At 38.8% G+C, this 22,500-nt stretch overlaps 2 protein-coding genes across 5 annotated transcripts in view; both read left to right on the forward strand.

Moving 5' to 3' along the window:
- Positions 1 to 4,285: 4,285 nt before the first annotated feature.
- Positions 4,286 to 16,520, forward strand: LOC148722607 (uncharacterized). Of its 4 annotated transcripts, none has more exons than XM_088735021.1 (5): positions 4,286 to 4,567; positions 8,996 to 9,281; positions 10,195 to 10,465; positions 14,971 to 15,098; positions 16,079 to 16,520. In XM_088735021.1, the coding sequence occupies exons 2-5, from the start codon at positions 9,006 to 9,008 to the stop codon at positions 16,277 to 16,279; spliced, it is 876 nt and encodes a 291-aa protein (XP_088591147.1). In that variant the 5' UTR covers positions 4,286 to 4,567; positions 8,996 to 9,005; the 3' UTR covers positions 16,280 to 16,520. The 4 variants fall into 4 exon arrangements, with proteins under 4 accessions (XP_088591147.1, XP_088591148.1, XP_088591146.1 ...); XM_088735020.1 differs by lacking the exon at positions 4,286 to 4,567 and adding an exon at positions 5,687 to 7,176; XM_088735019.1 differs by lacking the exon at positions 4,286 to 4,567 and adding an exon at positions 7,220 to 8,248.
- A 4,207-nt stretch (positions 16,521 to 20,727) lies between these two features.
- Positions 20,728 to 22,500, forward strand: part of LOC148722608 (uncharacterized) — a 6,032-nt gene continuing 4,259 nt past the window's right edge. Inside the window, exons 1-2 of the mRNA XM_088735023.1 lie at positions 20,728 to 21,199; positions 21,903 to 22,188. Of these exons, the coding sequence (XP_088591149.1) occupies positions 21,913 to 22,188 (276 nt within the window). The 5' untranslated portion in view covers positions 20,728 to 21,199; positions 21,903 to 21,912. The remainder of the gene's footprint in view (positions 21,200 to 21,902; positions 22,189 to 22,500) is intronic.

A 22,500-nucleotide genomic window follows, 5' to 3' on the forward strand; every position in this document is an offset into this window, starting at 1 on the left:
ACAAGGAATACAGAGCAGAATATAAAAGACAATTATAACGACAATAAAGAGTAAACTCCGAGTCAATAAAGAGCAATTGAGAACAAGTAGTTGTCTTTCATTTTGTTTCGGGCGAAGAGGACATATTTCGTAAATGTAGGTGAAAAAACGCAATTTCGCAAAATAGTAATTCTGGCAAAATTACTACTTTGCGAAACGAGTTCTATTATGGTCAATAAAATGAGAGGTGACCAGGCTCTTAGAAATATTTTGGATATATCAACAAAGTTGAAATGGTAAATTAGCCACCGTAATGATTACAAAAGCTGACGTTTCGAGCGTTAGCCCTTCGTCGGAGCGAATAGAGGAATTGTGGGTTGTGTGTGCTTTTAAAGGCAGAAAGTGGAGCTACGTTAAAAGCACACACAACCCACATTTCCTCTATTCGCTCCGACGAAGGGCTAACGCTCGAAACGTCAGCTTTTGTAATCATTACGGTGGCTAATTTACCATTTCAACTTTGTTGATATATCTCAATCATTTCGTTACTCCCACCGACGCAGCCCCAAACAGTTTCTTTCGAAACTATCAGCCTTTATTCATCTTAGAAATATTGATCATTTTATTAGTGGAAACATTTTGTTTCGGACGAAGAGGACACATTTGCTAAATAAAGGCGAAAAAACGCCATTTCGCAAAATTTCGTTTCGTTTCATTTCGCAAAATAGTACAATTTCATTTCGTTTCGCAAAATAGTAGAAGCCCTTTTTTCGTCATTGGTGATACTTTATTTCTAAGTCTTCTGTAATCATCCCCTAGTAGCGGATCGTTTATTTGACGTGCCTTTTTCAGAGCCTTATATCTCTGATTCATAGTCATTCTAATTTCTTTTGTTATCCAGGGCAGGCTGTTACTGCGTACTTTTATTTGTTTGAATGGCGCGTGTTCGTTGCACAATTCTGTAAAGAGCAGGTCCATGAATAATAAACATCAGTGGGATCGTCAAATACTTCGCAAACTTGAAAGGGCGCGCGGGCAATGTCACTTTGAAAATTTCTTTCACTGAATTTGTTGAAGTTCCTGATGGTAATTATTTTAGGCGGGTCTCTTGGGATGCTACCTGATAAGGTTGCATAAATCATGTCATGATCTGAGATACCCAGGTGATATGAACCTTTTTGTTTGACCAAATCTTTCCTATTCGTGACAATAAGGTTAATCAATGTTTTAGAATAGTTAGTGATTCTTGTTGGCCCTTCTATCACGTTCTTCAGATTAAACTGAGCGAGTATCCCTTCCATCTTCTTTCCTTCATACGATGTGTCTCCACGTTCGTTCTGAAGTAGATTGGTATTAAAATTTCCAAGAAGTACCATATTTGAAAATTTTAACCAGACGTTTTCAAGCAGGTTTGGAAAGACTGTGAAAAATTCACTATTATGATTCGGTGGCCGATATATAATTCCTACCATGGTATCTCTTGAGCCAGCCTTAACTTGCATAAATATCCCTTCCACTTTATTATCTTCTAAGTCCGGTCGATGAGTAACTTTTAGCGACTTGCGATAATATACCGCGCAACCACCGCCTTGTCTTCCTGGTCTGTCTCTGCGAACGAGACTATAATCTTCGATATTTATTTCTCCATCGGCGATTTCGCTTGTCAAATGCGTTTCCGTTGCACCGAATACATCAAACCGGCATTGTTTTAAAAGGATTCGTGATTCATCCACCTTCCCCTTAAGCCGCGGACGTTTAAGTGTGTTATTTTAAGATGTTTTGCGTTAGCGTTAGTAGCAAGTTTGTGAACTCCTGTAGGTATTCATCGTTGTCATCCTCGATTTGACTTCTGCATTGAACCTCTTGTAGAAATTCTGTGTCTTCGATTCCGTTAAATGGCAGTGACCCTAACGCACTTCTCCATAAGCAGGAGGAACATTCCCAGTAGTAATTTTCCCTTGCCAAAAGCTCACGTTACAGGGTAGGTGTAATCGAACTACACCTAATGTGGGATTGTAATTTACACGTCGAGCAGTCGAGGGCTCGGTGAGTTCTTGCTACCGATTTGCCACATACTGATCAGGGATTTCTAATAATACCTGGGGGTTCAGTTCAACATCTCCTGCTCTGATAATTTCTACGTTAAATGTAGCATTTGAATTGAAGTAATATGCTACCTTTCCTTTTGAATACCTCCGCTTTGTGTGGGTTTTGATCGCATGCCTTCTCGTTTCGTAAGAAACAAAAACATTTTCACATGAACTGTACTTAGTGTGTAATGATTTATAAAGAGGAGTTACTTCCGAAAAACTCCTACTCAGGCACTGCCGGCCCTAAGTTATTAAGAAACACTGCGTAAAATTGCTCAATGTTTGCCTGTTTATCAACATAACAGACTGCAAGAATTTAGCATTCAAATTGCCATTGTCAGGAAATCACACTTCAAAAGAAGTCACGTGAAATATGACTTTTTTGGTTAAATTCCTCACTTGCCAATATGAAATGAGTCTGTTGCTACTTTCATGTAGCAAACTGTCAATCAATATTGGAACATTGCATCATAACATTGATGAGTTCCCATAAAAAAAAAAAAATTACCAGCAGTTTGACAGTAATTTGTAGGATTAGCTGTGTTGGTAATGTGATGAAAGACTAATTGGTATGTTGCGATGATGTTCGGTACTTTTAATGCCTTTTGAAAAAAGAACCTACTGTATTGAAACTGATAGGGCCGGCAGTGCCTGAGTAGGAGTTTTTTTGGAAGTAACTCCTCTTTATGAATCATTACACACTAAGTACAGTTCATGTGAAAATGTTTTGTTGAGAACGTCCAGCTGGCAGGAGTGTTGTAAAGATTTAAGATCAATGATGTTATATTTTAAACTTGCCTTGTAGCTTTTCCCCATTATTGAGGTTATATTCTGTATCACATAATGGTATATAATTTATAAGTGGACAGGGGCTGATTAAATATATCTATTTATTAAATGTTAATTTTCTTTAACAGAAATGGTTTTGCTTGTGAGATGTAGAAAAGGAGAAATGTTAAATAAATTTTCCATTTACTATACATTCATGTGTGTTGATTTTAGTCAGGACTGTGGGTGTGAGATGATTGGATACTGAAATAATGAAATTTCTGATATTTTATTAAATGCAGTGTATTATTGGGCACTTGCAGCCCTAATACTGAAATAACATGTTGAAAAAGCAATTTTGTGTAAATTGACAACAGGATCAATGGAGGGGAAGAGAATTTTGGATTATTCCATGACAAAGATGATATTTGTTCTACATTTGTCCTGAATTTGTTCTTACAAATGTTATCTTTTGTCCTTGTTTAGAGCAGGACAAATCATGATATTTAACTCAGATTTACACCTCATTTGTCCACATTTACACCCAAAAGCAAATGCACAATTATCCTATTTATCTTTAGGACAAATGTCATATTTGTCTTCAAGTCAAATACTGACAAATATGACAAACATCACACGTGAGCCACATTTGGACTGCATTTGTCTGACGTCAAATCTGTTTTTTCACCCAGTGTTAGCTTCCATTAAAGCTAACTAAAATACATGAAAGGCGGTTTTATCATGTCGCTTGCTGAACGAGGCGGTAAACATAAACATAATGGACGTTCATAAGTAGTTCCTCTTTTTTGGGGGACGGAGGGGAGGGAAGAGGCTCTACTCACTCCCAATTCTTCTCTGCCTACTCGAAAGATATCGAGTCGTTGACCATGGCGTTCTATGCAAGGACAGCGGCTCTTTCTCCTACAGCTTATAAACGTGCTTGTGAACAGCGTGTACAACAAAATATCAGGACTAATTCACTTAGTCGTATGATTGTCTTTTTTGTTGGTGCGATTTTCGGTTATGTTATATTATCCGCTGATTAAACACATTGGTGAGATTTTAATCGAATCTTCTCGGCTGAAACCAGGTGTTAGAGGGCATTTTATCGAATCGTTATGTTTGGATCGATGTCATGATCATTATCTTACTAACTGTGCACCCACCCCTCCCCTAACCCAACTACAGCCAACTATTAAAAAGGAAGGGTTAATTTGGGGTAAGGGGAGGGGTGGGGGAGCAGCTGCTCAGATACTGACATCGATTCGCCATTTTTACTATTGTGATGGCTGCCTTCAAGATGTGTCCTAGGTTTCGTGCAGGTATGTCCTCGGCTTCGTGCCAAGGTCAACATAGCTTAATAAAAAATGAAGTAAGAAGTCCGTAAGGAAAATATTGTCTGGGAGCAGAATACAAGGAAAATCTATGTTTTTCAATCAGAAATGTCTGGTTTTAGAAAAGTAAACTATGAAGCTAGTAGTTAATACAAACCTCGATCTTAAATTGACGTTCTTCACATTGATTGATGAGATAGAAACTTTTTCTCCCTTTGCTTGACTCTTTGTCGGTACAAATGCATTCCATGCATACAGCCAAAGTCTGGATCGAGTCGATAATCTCTGGTCAACGGTGAATGAACCCTCTCAAACCTAGCAGGCGCCGGAAATAAAGTCGTGTTTTCAAAACTTAACTGTGTTCGACAGACCTTGATAGCGGACGGCATAACAACAGTGAGTATATTAGTGTCAGCGTATCGTATGCGTGTGTACATGTAAAGCTAAGTAGGTTTTTGTTAACAAAGCTTTGATCTGAGACTCAGTGCAATTCATGCTTTTCAATGTTGTAAGTTATTTAAATTCTCTAATTGTCCAGCTGAGTCCTATATTCATTTCTAGTATTTGTGTGAATGTCACCTCTTCTTCAAGACGTTGATGTAAGTGTGATAATTTCATTTAAATGCGTGTGAGACGAGAATCCTACTCAAAATTCCTACCGTGAGCTGATATCGACTTATTGTAGGGAGAAAAGAAAATATCTGCTGATGTCGTGCAGCCTGGGGCTTACAAAGAGTGGGCGGGCATCGTTTTTGTACTTCACACGCGACCATCTACCGAAAAAATCCTCGTTTTTCGACGCTTTTGGCTTGGAGCATTCTCAAACAAACTTCTGGATGCTTTATCTCTCTAACAATTCAGAAAACATATCAAACTTTCTGAATGGAGTGATGATCGTTTATCTGTATTCGATAGTAATCTTCGTCAACTTTGGTTCACGACTCACATTCCTACATATCCGGCTACACGCAACATTCTCTTTTAATGTACATCTTTTTTGTTTCTATTTTTAATAAAAAGGTAAGCCATCTTGAAATTGGTAAAAAACAGACATGGGTAGAGAATAAAATCAAATCTGAGTATCACTCATAAAAATCATACTAAGCACATCACTGTGCGGCAAAACCAACAAACATTAAAAAACTGTTGAGTTTTTATGCTTCGCATAGGTGTAGAATTTATAAGATGAAGATAAGGCAAGGCCCATTAAGAAGTTCGTATATGACACATTAATATACGATAATGCCAATCCTAGCAGTATGCAGGACGCGTGTCGTATATGAACTTCGTAATGGGCCTCGCTCACCCCATAGAGTCTCTGTGGCTCAGTGGTAGAGCATCGGAGCGCGGAATCCGAAGGTCTGAGGGTCGATTCCTCATGGGGACTCAAAAGTTTTTCTTTGTCTCACGCTCATGACTAGAGGAAAATATCTTTCTTGACGAAATCCTTCCCTTGAAAGGTTAAGTACGTTAAAATATCAACATTCTATGTGACATGATCCACTTCTTATCGGCTTATCAGTCAAACTAAAAATAAGAAGAGAATTTGAAAACACGGTTAGGATTAAAGTTTACACGAAGTCGGCAGATACAAATTAAAATTTGGTAAAGTTACTCTACTTAGGTCTCTCCGCCTCCCACATTTGACGATAGGTTCTGCCTCGTCATCATGCACTGCAGAGTCACGTGAGAAAGCACTTACCGCCACGCTATTCAGTGCATTTTTACCGCCGATTAATCGACAACTCGATTGAAATCCTCGCTATAAACTACGACTAAAAACCTCTTAATTGAGGAAAATGCCGAAGGAAGCCCTAGAAATTACTTCTAAGGGCAAAACCATATGTGAAGATCGACCATTCAGCGTGTCTCAAGGTGAAAAAACGACAGAACAGCACGTAGATGGCTTGGCGCCAAGCCCAAGCACATTCACAACACACATGGCTACAGATAATCCTGTAAAGCCCTCTGAACTCCAACAATTTGGAGAACTCCTTTCTAAAAACATGCTTACAATGCAACAATCAATGCAGCCATCTTTCAGTAGAATTACTGATGTGCTGCCGAGAATAACGGAGGAAGGAGAAATCTTCGATGATGACGAAGAGAGAGTCGTTGAGAAGCGACCAGAAGAAATGGCGGGAGACGTGCCCGTGCCGAAGAAAACAAAAGCTCAGCTTGAGTGTGAGGATAACACTAGCTGAATCGAGCAAAGATGAAGGCACACTAAATGACATTGCACAATCTCTAAAACTAGAGGAAAAGTGCCCGCCCAAAGTGGCCGAACAACTTGCAAAAGTCGTAAATGGCGTAGTGCAAACACGACTATCAGACGAAGTTCAAGCCGAGAGGCTAAAGGCCTACCAACGGCCCGAGAATTGCGATAGTCTCGTGACCGTGAAAGTCAACCCGCTAATTTGGGAGAAATTAAGGTCAGAAACAAGATCTGCTGATATAAAACTGCAGAAAGTTCAATTTCTTATAATTAAGAGTGCCATACCGTCAGTACAAGCCATTGAGGCCCTCAACAAAGTACAGGATCAAATCCCTAAAGACATACTAGACGTACCCGCTCTTATGAAACAGCTATCAGACGTAATAGCGTTAACTGCATGTGCTACTCATGAATTGAACATGAGGCGACGAGAGGCTATAAAGCCTGACTTGAACCAAGAGTATAAACACCTATGTTCACCCACAGTACCAGTCACCGAATTTTTATTCGGTAGCGATTTATCGCAGCATATAAAGGATATGGCAGAAGCTAACAGAGTAGCTAGTAGGCTAAGTTCATCGAGGAAATACTCGAACAACAAAGATAGGTCATCATATAAACATGCATTTAAGAAATACAAAGGATTTGGCTACAAGAACAGAGATTATAATCACAACAAGAAGGATTTAAAGTCCTTTAGGCCCTCCTACCGCCAAAAGAGAAAGGGGGAGGGCAAAGATCAAACCAACTGAACCAGAATGATGACAAGGAAACTTCTATCTCCAATGGGGTAAGAAGTCAATCTTTATTTTCTAAAGCCAAACCTTTTCAAGCAGGCAGGTTAAAGCAATTTGCACATGAATGGGAAAAATTAACCTCAGCTGTGCACATTCTATACTGTGTAAGACATTGTCATATTGACTTTGTGCCAGGGGAAAGCCCCAATCAAACATTCATGTTACCTACATAGAAAGACTGCTCTCACCCCTTGCACAAGAAAATGAGATTAGTTGCATGTCTATTATCAGGAACTCCCTGGAAAGCAAGGATTTTCTCATGCAGCAACCAATATTATCTTGTCTTCCTGGAGACTATCTTCAAAGGCTCAATATGACTCATACATTAAAAGATGGGTTTAGTTCAGTACTCAAAGGCAGATTAATCCAATTTCACCACCTGTAGAGCAAGCCATAGAATTCCTGACAGAACTCTTTTTCCAAGGACTAGGTTGCAGTGCCTTAAACACTGCAAGGTCCGCTTTATATGTAAATATATTACCTGTTAACAATGTTGTTTTTGGAGACAATCCATATGTTAAGAGATTTCTAAAAGGAGTTTTCCAAACTCGACCATCACTTCCTCGTTATACGAAAGTGTGGGATGTAAGTTTAGTGTTAAAATTTCTTTCTACGTTAATACCCAAAGAGAAGTTACCGTTTAAAGAGTTAACGCACAAGCTAGATATGCTTGTTGCACTAGCTACTCCTCAGAGGTGACAGACTTTACAATTGTTAGACATTGGTTCCATGGTAGAGGAACCCACAGCATATACATTCCTGTTACATGAACATGTTAAACAAGCTAGACCGGGAATGAAAGAACAAATTATTAGGCTTCAAGCATTTCCAAATAAAGACCTTTGTGTTTTCACTACATGTGAAGATTATCTTGCTAGAACTCAAGATCTGAGAGGGAACAAAACAAGACTAATGCTAACAGTTGTAAAACCGCATATGCCAGTAAGCAGAGACTCCATCAGACGATGGATCAGAAATGTACTGCAACAGTCAGACATTGATGTCTCAATGTTCAAATCACACAACACAAGAGCAGCCTCTACCTCTAAGGCAAAGAGCAGCAAGGTACCTATAGAAGAGATAATGAAAACTGCTGGGTGGAAATCTGATTCCACTTTGCCACGCATTATGATTTGCCCATTGCTACAAATGAAAATACATTTGCTAACAAAGTCCTAGCAGTTGACCCTATATTAGGGTAAAACCCACCCTGTGCTTCCTTGTTGCATATGGGACTATACAATGTACCAAGTGAAAACGAGCTGGAAACGAGTGCAAACTGGCGCAGCCTCAATAACTGTTCTTTGTTCCTCCGGTACTCCGCTATGCATGTTCAGACGAACATGCATGCAGTACGAACAGTTCGTGTAGCGTCACAATGTCACGCCAAAAAAGTAAATAACCTTTCCTTTTGCTGACAGATATAATTCTGTAAGATTCTCACGCCACGCTTGTGAAATTCCCGCTCCAAACTATAACAACATCTTATGTAACTATGGACCGTAAAAAAGCCGATCATTTTGAGCTGTTGTGATATCACGAATGAACGCGCATTAAGTATTCGAGATTAAGGACAAGTCATACCACAGGTTACCTCGCTAATCGATATAGACTGACACCTATTAATTAATTCAATTGATTGGTATTGGCCAATTGATAAGAAAGTTACAGGAACTGAATCCATTGCTAGTAGATGTACAACGTAATTGCACTAACGTAAGGCTGCCAAAGAAGAATGCCATGCTTTCCAAAAGATCCAGCAAAGATGCAAACAAGAGCACAACACACTTCTTAGACTCTTTTCTTTGATAGAAATCACGAGATGCCTAAGAATTCAAGTGACAAGATGATAAGAATCCACGTGACTTTTGGAGAAACCAAGCGGATCGTTGTCTTTCAGAAGGGAGGAGAAGTTAAGAAATTGCGTCCTTTTTTCCTTCATGCCTTCTCTGATGTGTTACCGGGTGATATTGCTCCTGAGCATGTCACTTTACAAGAGTATCTTGAGGACTTTAAAGACTTCGCGGAACTTTGCTCAGATTCAACGCTCAACAATGACATCAAAATCCGAGCCATAACATCAAAATCGCTAAAACAGGTAATGTCTGTCTACAATGCAGTGAGCAAAAAAGAAAAAAAAAACATCATAATAATGAATTAAACAAACAAGTAAAGTATGTGACTATGTCAAAACAGACATGAATGGCAAAAAATCCATTCCTGTCCAAAGAGATTCTCAACTGACTAATTAATGAGTATTATCTTATTACATCTAAAGGAAACAATTAATTCATTCAGTGAATAAAATACTGTAGAAGAAATAATCAAGGATTTGTGAGGTGCGTTCAATTTACCTAAGGAATGGATATTTTTGTCTCGACGTAATAAAAACTAGCGTCTAATTTCCAGTTCTGATTTTAAGTAGCTAGTGGCGTTCGATCAAATTGGTCACAATTTATCCGCATAACTCCCCATGGCATCCTGAACGAAGCGAGTCATCCCGCGAGACTAAGGGAGGTCAAAGTGCTTAGTCAGTCCAAGAAGATGCCCTAATACTGGAATAACACCGCACCGCGAATAGTTTGTGTTTTCCTGACGTTGAATGCAATGAAAAAATGAGCACAGTCTCCGCGGATATTACCCTTAACATCACTCATGAAGAAATTTATCATTCCATTCTTAATACACGTGATCCGTTGTACTACTATAATTTTGGATTCTCTTTCCACTTCTGGATGTACCTCGTGTGTTCTCTCTCAATCAGTAAATAACACGTGAAGATAGCGTGTTACAGACAGAAACTAGGTACAATATCTTTTATTTCCTAGGATAAAATAGAGACGATGATAGACAGCAAATGATTTGTATACTATTTAAATTTGTTCTTAGTTGGATCCACAGATCAATTTGGGCATTTCAACTTTAAAATTTCCTTGATAACCAGACAATCTGTCAGTTGTTTCCATATCTTAAAGCAATAATCAAAACTATTTTGCCACATTCCTCTCTAGGCTGCACAAATATCTTCCGTTGAGATTCAACAAGACATGAAACCCCAAAGATGGCCCGAATGGTGGCACCAATGTTACTTGGTGCATCCATGGGTTCCAACACATATGGTGGTACCAGGTTTGCCGGTGTATGGAAGGCCTCATCCAATCATAATAAATACCACTTACCAACTTTGGAACCCAGTCAGCAAGCAAAACGATGGCTGCCTTGAACGTGATCCGCATAATAATACAGTGAATTGTAAAGGGAATTTCAACGGGGGAACTAACAGTAAGTTTGACGTTACGATGTTTTAGTGGGTACACAGGAAATCATTTAAAAATCATCATTATCATTACCATCGTGGTAGTTATTGTTACCGTCACTGTCTTCGTTCTCGTTGTCATTGTCACCGTCCCTTTCTATATCATTCTCATCATAATAATAATCATTAATAATAATAATCATAATAATAATAATCATTGTCAGCGTCCCTTTCTATATAATTCTCATCATAATAATAATCATTAATAATAATTATCATAATGATAATCATTGTCACCGTCTCTTTCTATATCATTCTCATCATAACAATAATCATTAATAATAATAATCATAATAATAATAATCATTGTCACCGTCCCTTTGTATATCATTCTCATCATAATAATAATCATTAATAATAATAATCATAATAATAATAATCATTGTCACCGTCCCTTTCTATATCATTCTCATCATAATAATAATCATTAATAATAATCATAATAATAATAATCATTGTCACCGTCCCTTTCTATATCATTCTCATTATAATAAGTTTTCATCGTTCATATAATGAAAAATTGTCATTTCTATCATAACTATCATCTACATTACTATACCTTATTATAGGAAATTAACGCTGCATAAATTTAACGCGAATTGTTAAAATTCGCGTTTAGTTAAGTCGCGTTATTTTTGTTGAGCGTTAATTTCCGCGACGTTAATTAAGTGCAGAGTTAATTTCCGCGCTCTTAATTTCCAGTATTTTAACCCCAATTTTGGAACCTGTTCAGACATTCTTGACACTTAAAAGATATTAACTACAAGCTTTCTTTCTTTCCATTTACCTTTTATTTTTTATCTTTCACAAACGCTAAGGCGAAGGTTTACAATATTTCGAGTTCATCTTCATCTTTGTCGCCGTCAGAAGTGACGTCAATATCTTCTTTGATTTCGGCCAAGATAGATTTCGAATCGACTACTTAGTCTTTCTCGACAGAGTATGAGACTTTCTCTGTTTTCTCTTTCAAAATCGCCAGACTTCTCGCATTGCTCCACTGGACAGAAACGACCATTGGTATTTCAAGGCCTCCTTGAATTAGTGGCGATCTTTTCGGCTTCACTGAAATAACTCTTCCTGTAAATTTAGCTCCTTGTTCCAAAGCACACCACATAACGGCTCAGTTCTTTTGGTACGTGACCACTAACAACAGGCGCCAATGTTTCGCAACGTCACCAATCCTGACACTGCAAAGCGATCGCGAACGTTGTTGTATACGTAGAAGAAGTGACTTGGAATAACATTTGACGATAATAACTTGCGAGAAAACGTTGCGTGATAACATTGTAAAATTTAAAAACGATAAAAAGCTATAGAAAGCTAAAATCGACGACGTTTTGACGTTAACATAACGTCATTATTAAGTCAAGAATGTATAAAAATAAGTTCTATAAATAATAAAAACGAACAATAAGAAAAAATAATTTGCGGGTTAAACAAAAAGTTTAGCACCTATGGAGTCCGTTTGCACGTTCAGATTAGGTTTGAATTTCTTAATATAAAGCATTTCAAACAATAAAAAGCAAATTTGATTGTTTAGTGTTTGAAATGCTTTATATTAAGAAATTCAAACCTAATCTGAGCGTGCAAACTTTTTGTTTAACCCGCAAATTATTTTCTCTTATTGTTCGTTTTAAGTATTTATAGAAATTATTTTTATACATTCTTGACTTGATAATGACGTTATGTTAACGTCGAAATGTCGTCGATTTTAGCTTTCTATAGCTTTTTACCGTTTTTAAAATTTACAATGTTATCAAGCAACGTTTTGTGACAAGATTTTATCGTCGAACATTGTTGTGCTCTCTTTTAAATGTTATCTTCTACCGTAGATATAGCTTCCAATGCTTTGTCGTTGAATACACATGAAAACCATGTAATCCAGTTGTAAATTCAAATGACTGTATTGCGTCTGCTATCTTTCCTGCACTGAAAACTACCTGGTATTCCAAGTACGACAGCAAGGAGTGAGGTCTCAATAAAGAAAGCATTCATTAGATACAATGAATATATGAAGTTCATATATTTTGAACTGCGGTATTAGATACGTATGGTGCACGATCCTCGCAGTAGATAGCGCTATTTATGCAATAGCGAAAATCAGACCTGAAAAAAATCAGGCCTGTACGGGATTCGAACCACTGACGTCTGCGATACTAGTGCAGCGCTCTACCAATTGAGCTAACAAGCCAACTGGGAGCAGGCCGTTAAGTTGATTCTTAATAAACCCGTGAAAGTGATAAATCAGTTACAATGAATATATGAAGTTCATATATTTTGAACTTCGGTATTAGATACGTATGGTGTACGATCCTCGAAGTAGATAGCGCTATTTATGCAATAGCGAAAATGAGACCTGAAAAAAATCAGTCCTCTACGGGATTCGAACCACTGTGGTTCGAATCCCGTACAGGCCTGACTTTTTTCAGGTCTGATTTTCGCTATTGCATAAATAGCGCCATCTACTGCGAGGATCGTGCACCATACGTAAAGCATTCATTGTTAGCGTACCGCTGTCAACACAGCTCATGTTTCAATTCAATCTGCTTCACGTGCCCAATCAACCGATCAGCAACACGGTAGTACCGGTAATGTCTTTGTCACAATATTTCCAGAAAGCATCCGTTTCTAACGAAAGCTCAGCTACGAATTTGCGGCTTCCATCAACAAACGCAACTGGACTTTCCAGTGAAGAGCAGTCTAATATGACCTTAGAAATCAACAATGCTGCGAGTATCAACTGCAAGCGCAAGAGAGTCACCTACAAGGAAGAAGACAAATGCAAGATTGCAAACTGAATATGCCAATCACTGCGGAACGACGAGTGCCGTGAACAGATTTAAGAAAGAATTTCCCAAGTTAACAGAAAGTACTGTCCGTGGCTGGCTTACTAAGTACCGTTCGCAGTTATAAAGAACACACCGCAAATTACGCCACAAGATGTGCAAATCGGAACGAAGCGTGGGAGGCTGCTTTTGTTACCAGATGAGCTGGATTTCAAGCTTCGCTCGTTTATTATAAACTTAAGAACTGCTGGTGGTACCATAAACAGACACCTTTTGTATGGTGTTTTAATGGGTTTGATCAGGAGCGATTTGGCAAAATATGGCCAGTACCTTGAATTTGCATTTCTAGTGGCTGGGTGCAATCTCTGTACGCCAGAATGGGGTTCACACGCAGAATTGCGACTACTTCCCGACCGTCAGTTACGCGAAAATTATAGCTCGAAACGCGTTACCGGTTTCTTAATGAAGTTGCAGAAGCCCTTTCAACACACAACATTCAAGATCAGCTTATTATTAATGTAGATCAAACACCGTCAAAATTTTTCCCAACAGAGAATGTAACAACGGCAGAAACCAATTCAAAACACGTGGCGAAGAAAGGAGGAAGTGACAAATGGGGCATGACTCTCACTTTAGTAGAAACACTGGATGGATCTGTTTTACCATTCCAGTTAATCTATCAAGGTAAAACAGCTAGATCTTTGCCAGCCACAAACTTTCCAGAAGGGTTTTTTTTGTCCTACAACGAGAGACATTGGAGCAACGAAAAGGAAACCTTGCGATTGATAAATGATGTTCTTCACCCCTACATTCAGCGAACCAAGGCAAAGCTCAGCCTTGACGAGAACGCTAGAACCGTTATGATCATGGGATGCATTTAAAGCTTGATCCATCGAAGCCTGTTGAAGAGCGACTAAAAGAGCTAAACACTATCAGTGTCATGGTGCCCAAAAACATGACACATCTTCTCCAATCACTTGATCTCTCAACAAATGGAGCTGTCAAAAACATGGAGAAACATGAATTTAGTGAATATTTCACATCATGTATCACAGATGAAATGCTGCGTAACCCCTGGAAAGATGTTACAACAATTGAAATTGACTTGAAGTTATCAACCTTGAAGTCCCGCCACGAGAAGCTAATGAAAGAAGTCTACGAATGGCTTTTAACAGATAAAGGAAAAGGCGTTATTTTATCGGGGTGGAGATCGGCCGGTGTCATGGACTGCGTGAAAAACGCTAGAAATGGCCATATTCCGTCAAGTAACCCCTACCTTTAGAATTTTTTCGTACTGTTGTGTCGAGCACACGGCTCAGTTTTGTTCAGTTTTGAATTTCTTAGCATCCAGTGTTGAAATAAATTTGTTCCAGTTGTCAACACCAACTGTGTCTTAATCGCGTTAATATCCTCTATTGTGAAATTCTACCTCCTCTTTCGCGTTAATTTTCTTTATTCGAAACTCGTTTCCCATTAAATTCGCGTTAATTTAAGTCGCGTTAATTTCCAACACCTTCATTTCATGGAGCATTAATTTCCAATAGTAAGGTAGTCTGTCATTCCTCGGCCTGTTTAATTAAATTACTCTTTGACGTAACACATGTAAATGCTCAAGCGATCCATTAAAACCTGTCCTTGTCCGCAAAAATTTAGTTACTACAATTACCTTTCTCCATTTCCTTTAGCTGTTATGACGACCATTGATGAAACGCGCAGTTCTTCCTTCTATGTGGCACTTCAGTTTCATGATAATGTTGATGGTAAAAAGTACGCACTGACTGGAAATGCAGAAGGAGATGACATTACCACCACAGTAAGTCGTAAAAAAACTATCCATTCTAGCTAACTCGACATAACAGGTCAAAATTTTTTTTTTCCAATGGCATTTTGTAAAGAGGTGATGTGCAAGTAGCAGAGGGACCATCAACCTGCACATATCCAAAGACGGCATGAATTGACAAAAACTAATTGACTGGACATAAGGACGGACAGAACTTTTCTGACTGACAGATTGACGAAATGACTGAAGAATAGGCTGACAGACGAACGATTCTAAAAGGCCCACGCTTAAAACGTAAGCTTAAGTTTAAGAACTCTTTACAGCAGCCAATTCACATTATCAACTCATCTGATGAAACCAAATTGTCTTGTAATAACTCATCCCCCCCAGACGACCGACGCAGCAGCAAAGTTTCTTTAGAAACTAACCCCTAGATTTAAAGACAGACTGACCGACCGGCCGACTGACTGACTAACCAGTGACTGATGAACTGAATCACTGACCCACTGACCCACTGACTGACTAACCACCTGACTGACCGACCAGTCAGTGACTGGCCAACTGACCGGCTTGCTGACTGACCCACCGACTCTCTGACCGACCGAACGACTGACTCACCGACTGACTGGCCAACTGACCGACTTACTGACTGACCGACCGACCTACTGACAGACTAGCCTTATGATATGATCTCATTAACGAAAGTGGGTCTGATGTAATTATTTTAGCTTAATGTTTAGAGCCATCTTAAGTCCATGTCACAACTACACATATTTTGACTTTGATGATGGCTAGGAGGCACGGGTTCAAACCCCTTCCAGGAATTTTTTTCAATTTTGAACAACTGAAGGTTACGTTGAGACTAATTAAATATTTCCATATAACACATAAGGAAAATGGTTCCACTTTAGGTTTTGAATACTATTTCCGTAATCTCTGGGACTAGTAAGAGACTAACGTAAACAAACTGAAAATTAATTATGTCAGATTTACTAGTTTTTCTACCTCAACAGGAAGTCCAGGTTGGTGTGCCAACTGACAACAAATGTCTCTTTGAGCCACTTTACTACTGGAGTTACACCATATTCCAAACCCGGAACGATAAGAGCCTATACCTGGGATGCGATCACACTGGAAAAGCAACATTGGTGAAAAATGCTGACTTCGACTATCCTAACCCTCAAGCTCTGTTTATTCTTAAAAGAGTTGTTTAAAACTGGCTTCTGAGCCGAATAAGGATCATGACTTTCCCCCACCTTTCATATTCTTAATAGTTTTCTAGAAGCATATAGAGAAATTAAGCAGAGTCAGTGGAACAATCCAGCTACTTAAGAGTGATTTCGACGTTTTTAAGCCTTCGAGATGGGCGTCTATTTTCCTCTGTTTGTAAGGAAGAATACAGTCATGATACAGTTTTTAATAAAAAAAAATAATTAAAAAGGAAACTTGACGACACTTGAAATCAATTGCTATTTCAACTAAAGACAGAAAAAAAAAAAAAAAAAGAAAAAGAGTACATGGGATGGGATGGGACTGTATGTCACGCAACACCCCCAAAGAAGAGCCGCATTAAAGAGACCAACGTGCGATTTAAGAGCATGCCAGTCATACTGGGTCGAATACATTAGGCTGAGGCTTATGTTTACTTCTAGGAAAAACATTTTGAAATGAGATACTCGTTTCCTTCAAATATTCCTCTCTCACAGCTGAAATTTTTTCGTCCCATGACCCCATCTATACACAAGAGACGAAGTCAAACAGGACAAAATAAACTATCTTTAAGGTGCGTGGAAAAAAAGATTTATTTTCACTGAAACCCAACATCAGCATGTCGTTCAATTTCATTAAACAATATTTTACCATTCGAACAACTGTCATGTCCGTGAAATGAACCAAACAATTTAAATTAATAGAAAACAAAAATGGAAAAAAAAAAATCTATGATTTCATTCACAAACTAAACTGAACTTGCATTACAAAGGAAGTTGATCTGCTGGTCAGGAATCTGTCAACTGTAATAAGAAATGTGCACAAATAACAACGACATAACAAAGATGTGTCATCATCTTCCACCATGAAGACAGCCAAGTCGAGATTACATGAAATTTAACTTTTTTCCGATTTCTTTAAAAGCGATTTATTTGACTCAAGGGATAAACCCTAGGTTGGCAATAGTGTTTCCATAAACTTTTAAAATATCGACAGATCCACTTGTAATAAATACAATAATTATTACTTATGTGTCCACACAGGTCACCATAGTCTAACATTGCCAGAAATTTGGGACAACATGGCGGAGGCGGTTCTCGGGTTACAAGCAAAATGCCGCTGAAACAGTGTAAGAAAATGTGTGGGAAAAGATTGTTTTTTTGAAAATAGCTGTCTAATGCGATATTCTTTCGCTGCTTACTTGGAAATGCAGCCTGCATCGGTTAAAGCGTCCATCGCTACGAAAAAGAAATACTAAAATTCAAGTCTACCTTTTCCCAAGGTATACAAGTAAACTCATAATTCAGACTCCATTTTCCCATACAAACTCTTAAAATGTGCTTCGACTAGGTGTCACAATTCTTTTGTCGTGGGAACAACCTTGTGAAGATTCGCAACTGCGTAGTTCGATATGCATTCTGCAGAAGTTTTCTCAACTAAATCGCTCGTAAACGGTCGAATATGTTGGCCCACAAATTTTTCTCGGGCCCGGAAACTCTTTGTATTTTCACAGAGCTCAAAAGCCAAATACGCCATTTTAAATACGCCAAGTACGCCAATTTTGGGAAGGAAGAACACGAAAGATAGAAGTCCCAGTAACTGCACAATTTGGCCGCCATTTTCCTTATTTTGACGCCTCCTTTGCCTTTCTGGGATATAAAGGTACCAGGCTTTTCTCCCGTAGGGTTTTACGAAAACAGAAAGTTACGTGTTCACTTCACTTCCACCGCCGCCATATTGAATTGTCTGTAATACGATATACCGCTAACATTTCGTAACGGGCTCAAAATTTCTCCGATTTCTAGTGTTGGACAGCATTACCACAACATTCATTGTCAAAGCTAATGAATAAATAAGCAGGAAAAACCATAGGTTATATGCATAGAGTAATAATAGCAAAATAAAAAGCAACAAAATATAAAGCAACAAAATAAAAATGTAACAAAACATAAAACTGTAACAATAAATCAAATAAAATCATGGCAGTTAAAACCAAAACCTACGCACGCGTGAAACCTAAGACAAAGCTTCGTATTGGACGGGACTCGAGTTGATGACTGCCTCAAGGTTTAAATACCGGTGCAGCTCTCACGCCAACTGCGTGAATTATCTTTCAAGGTTCACTGCAAACTCTCGAAATGACTGCCTCCTTGTAAGAAAATATTGACAAAAGCTTCATCTAAAAGGTGGTTGTAATTCGTTCATGATTCCCTTCAATAAAGTAATAACTGAGTTGGCCAGGTACCTACAGGTCTTATGTCTCTATGCTAATTATTATTTTTATAATGTAATAGAAAAATCCGAGCCCCAGATGGGACTTGAACCCACGACTCTCCGTGATCTAGTCGGATGCTTTAACCATTGAGCTACTGGAGACTCTATGGTGAACAAAGGTCAATTTGTGGGCGTCGACTGGAACCGCATCCGCGGCTACACAGCCAAGTGTTAGTCAGCGCCAGTCAAACTCAAGCTTCAAGTCCCGTCTGGGGCTCGGATTTTTCTATTACATTAAAATTGTTTCGTCTTTACATGCTCACTTTGGAGGTTGGTTGGCCGCATCTTGATATGCTTTAATGTGACAGCGTAATGCTGTTAGTGAGTTTCACAGGCGCTGACTGATACTTGGATGTGTAGCCGCGCAATGTTTCATCTTTACATATTATTTTTTGGATGTTATTTTCAGCCGAACCCAACGAATCATTTAAAGTCTATGCCTGAGTATCAATGGAGCTACACAATTTTCAAGAGCGTAGCACCGGGGGACAACAATTTGTACCTCGCCTCAAACAAAGGCCCAAAGGTGACCCTGTTGCGCATGCCCAGCGTTTCTTACCCAGACCCACAAGCTCTGTTCATCCTCACCGAAGAATGATCTTCAAAATAGAGCTTGAACGAAGGCTTTCATCTTTCACTGCTCCAATTCGAGATACCGCGAGTCTAACGTAGAAAGAGCAACATTTATGTCTGCTTTCCTTTATGCAATAGTCCAACTATTGATCGGTTAAAGAGGGACACAGCATTAAATATAAAAAGGTTTTAAATTTGACGGCACGGCCAGAGTAGAAATACAGCCTGAAATTACAGCCTGAAAATACGAACTGTCTCTCGCGGGTTTTGCGAGCAGCGAATGCAAGAGTAAACCGCTTTCGCCGATTTGATTTGAAACTCTCTCACGTGACCGTCGAACTTAACGGGCTCTTTAATAATAATAATAACAGAAATAATAACGATAGTAATAATAATAATAAAATTATCATATAGCACTTTACACAAAGGTTCTCAAGCGCTTCACAGTAATATAGTAATTAATAAAAATTAAAATATCCGGCACGATCCAGAGCTTCACGAAGACAAATAGCGACGCCTTATATCTATTAGGTTGAGAAAAATTAAAACGACTTCTAATTTCCTACTTAAATTCATCTGTATATTTTTAGGTGGAGAAAAAACCGTTCCGATTATCAACTGGTTCAACTGCTCAAGACACGGAGGTACATCGATTCAATTATTTCCGTTTTTACTTAATTACCGGCCATGGATCAAGTCATCGAGTGTGAAGTTCCTGATTACAAAATCTTTTATGACTTTCGAAAGAAAATTTTTAATCTAATTGATAAAAGGGTGGGAAGCAGGAAGACATTATTAAAATTCCAAAATGTATAATTGACAACAAGAAATATTGCCATGTAAACACAACTCTCCTATTCCATATTTCCCTTGTAAAATTACCTACACAGGGTTGAAAGTTAACAGCAGAAAAATTATCTTTACTTTGATCAGCAAATGCTGAAAATATTTTTTGGATTTTTGATATTCCCAGAAAACGGGATGTTGAAAGAATATTGAGTGATTTATTCCAGATTGTCACCGATCCGTTACCAAAAGACAACAGTCTTAAGACGTCACACTTCCGTTTTATAGTGAAACGGTCTATCGCCTCCGGGCATTCCTTCTCAATACATAAAGCGAAAGGAATATGCTCCGCGTACCAATATCTGTAATATAAACAACCGAGAAAAGCCATTTGGAGCAAAGACATTATTATTATTATTATTATTATTATTATTATTATTATTATTAGTAGTAGTAGTAGAAGTAGTAGTAGTAGTAGTAGTAGTAGTAGTGGTGGTGGTGGTGGTGGTGGTGGCGGCGGCGGTGGTGGTGGTGGTGGTGGCGGCGGTGGTGGTGGTGGTGGTGGTGGCGGTGATGGTGGTGGTGGTGGTGGTGGTGGTGGTGGTGGTGGTGGTGGCGGCGGTGGTGGTGGTGGCGGTGGTGGCGGTGATGGTGGTGGCGGTGATGGTGGTGGTGGTGGTGGTGGTGGTGGTGGTGGTGGTGGTGGTGGTGGCGGCGGTGGCGGTGGTGGTGGTGGTGGTGGTGGCGGCGGTGGTGGTGGTGGTGGTGGTGGCGGCGGTGGTGGTGGTGGTGGTAGTAGTAGTACTAGTAGTAGTAGTAGTAGTAGTAGTAGTAGTAGTATAACCAGAAATATTGTGGCAAATCCATTTTTCTGCAGATCTATGATCGAATTTGTCACTGTGAAAGAGGCTCAGTAAGAAAATACTACTTTCAAAATCAAGCTGAGTATTAAACCAATCAAAGAACACCAAAGACGTCGTGATGCCTTGGAATGCTTCTCAAAAAGAACAAATGAGGATGTTGGGACGAAAGTTCCGTCTCACTACATCGCTTTCCGGTATTTCAGCAAAAGTAGTAAACTTCCGTTCAAGCTCGACTGTTTTCATATCAAATGCAGATGTAGGCGAGTATATCGGTAATGGGTCAATAGTCTCAGGTCAAGTTATATATAACTACAGCTTTTTAAACACAGCACACCAACCCTTTATTTCAGAATGAGCTGTGCTAGACCGATCTCGCTTGCTAAAGGATCCCACGGAGCAACAAGCTAGTATTACACACGTCTCCGACAGGTAAGATTTAAGTTAAGATTTGACATTTCTGTAGTAGACATTTCAGCGTTTTCAGTTATTATTTTATTTCCTAAAGCCGTCGAGAGCTTCGTATGAACATAACTTCATCATTATTACAAGGTGTAGGCATAGGGTATACGATGTAACTAGTGAGAACGGGCTGGAAACGAATGCAAACTGTTGAGACTTGTTCTTTGTTTCTCCGGTGCTCCGCTACGCATGTTCAGACAGTTACCTACGAACAGTTAGTGTAGAGCTACGTTTTACTTAACGCACATACATATCACGCCAAAAAAGTATATTATGTTTCATTTTGCAAACGGGCATGATTCGGTAAGATTCTCACTCTACGCTTGTGAAATTTCCGTACCAAACTACAATAATATCTTGTGGAAATATGGACCGTAAAAAAGCCAATTATTTTGAACTGTTGCGATCAATATCGCGATGGATGGAAATCGAGATTAAGGACAATTCATAGCACAGCTTACTTCGCTAATCGATATCGACTGAAGACTAATTGTTAAATGATATCGATTGGTATTGGCCGATCGATATGACAGTTACAGGAACTAAAGCCATTGCTAGCAGATGTACAACGTATCTGCAATAGCATAAGGCTGTAATGCTTTCAAAGAGATCCAGCAATTAAAGATGCAAACATGAATAGAACACTGACTACTTAAACTCTTTTCTTTGACAGAAATCACGAGATGTCTAAACCTCCAAGTGGTAAGGAGATAAGTATCCACGTGACTTATGAGGAAACCAAGCGGATCGTTGTCTTTAAGAAGGGAGGAGAAGTTAAGAAATTGCGTCCTCTTTTCCTTTATGCCTTCTCTGATGTGTTATCAGATGATATTGCTCCTGAGCATGTCAATTTACAAGAGTATCGTGAGCGCTTTAAAGACTTCGTGGAACTTTCTTTAGATGCAACGCTTGACGGTGACATCAAAATCCGAGCCATAACATCAAAATCGCTAAAACAGGTAACGTCTGTCTTCAAATACAGTGAGCAAAATTACATATCATAATAATAATTAAAACTTCGACTCAGTCCATAAAATTACAAAAAAAAGAACTCGGCCAATTTCCAGCCATCTTGACCTCACGATTGGTCAATAACGCATATTTATAAATCATGGACGATAAACAGTATATATACTTAGAGAAATGAGGAAGGTAACTAAAATAATCAGGAAAATAATTGGAAATCACATAGGTCAGCCATCGATAATAATTTTTTCGTTAAATGTATAACTTTGGGACGTGTCTCTGGTGAAAAATAACAAACAAACAAA

Source organism: Stylophora pistillata, chromosome 10, assembly GCF_964205215.1.
Source record: "Stylophora pistillata chromosome 10, jaStyPist1.2, whole genome shotgun sequence".
NCBI lineage: Eukaryota > Metazoa > Cnidaria > Anthozoa > Scleractinia > Pocilloporidae > Stylophora > Stylophora pistillata.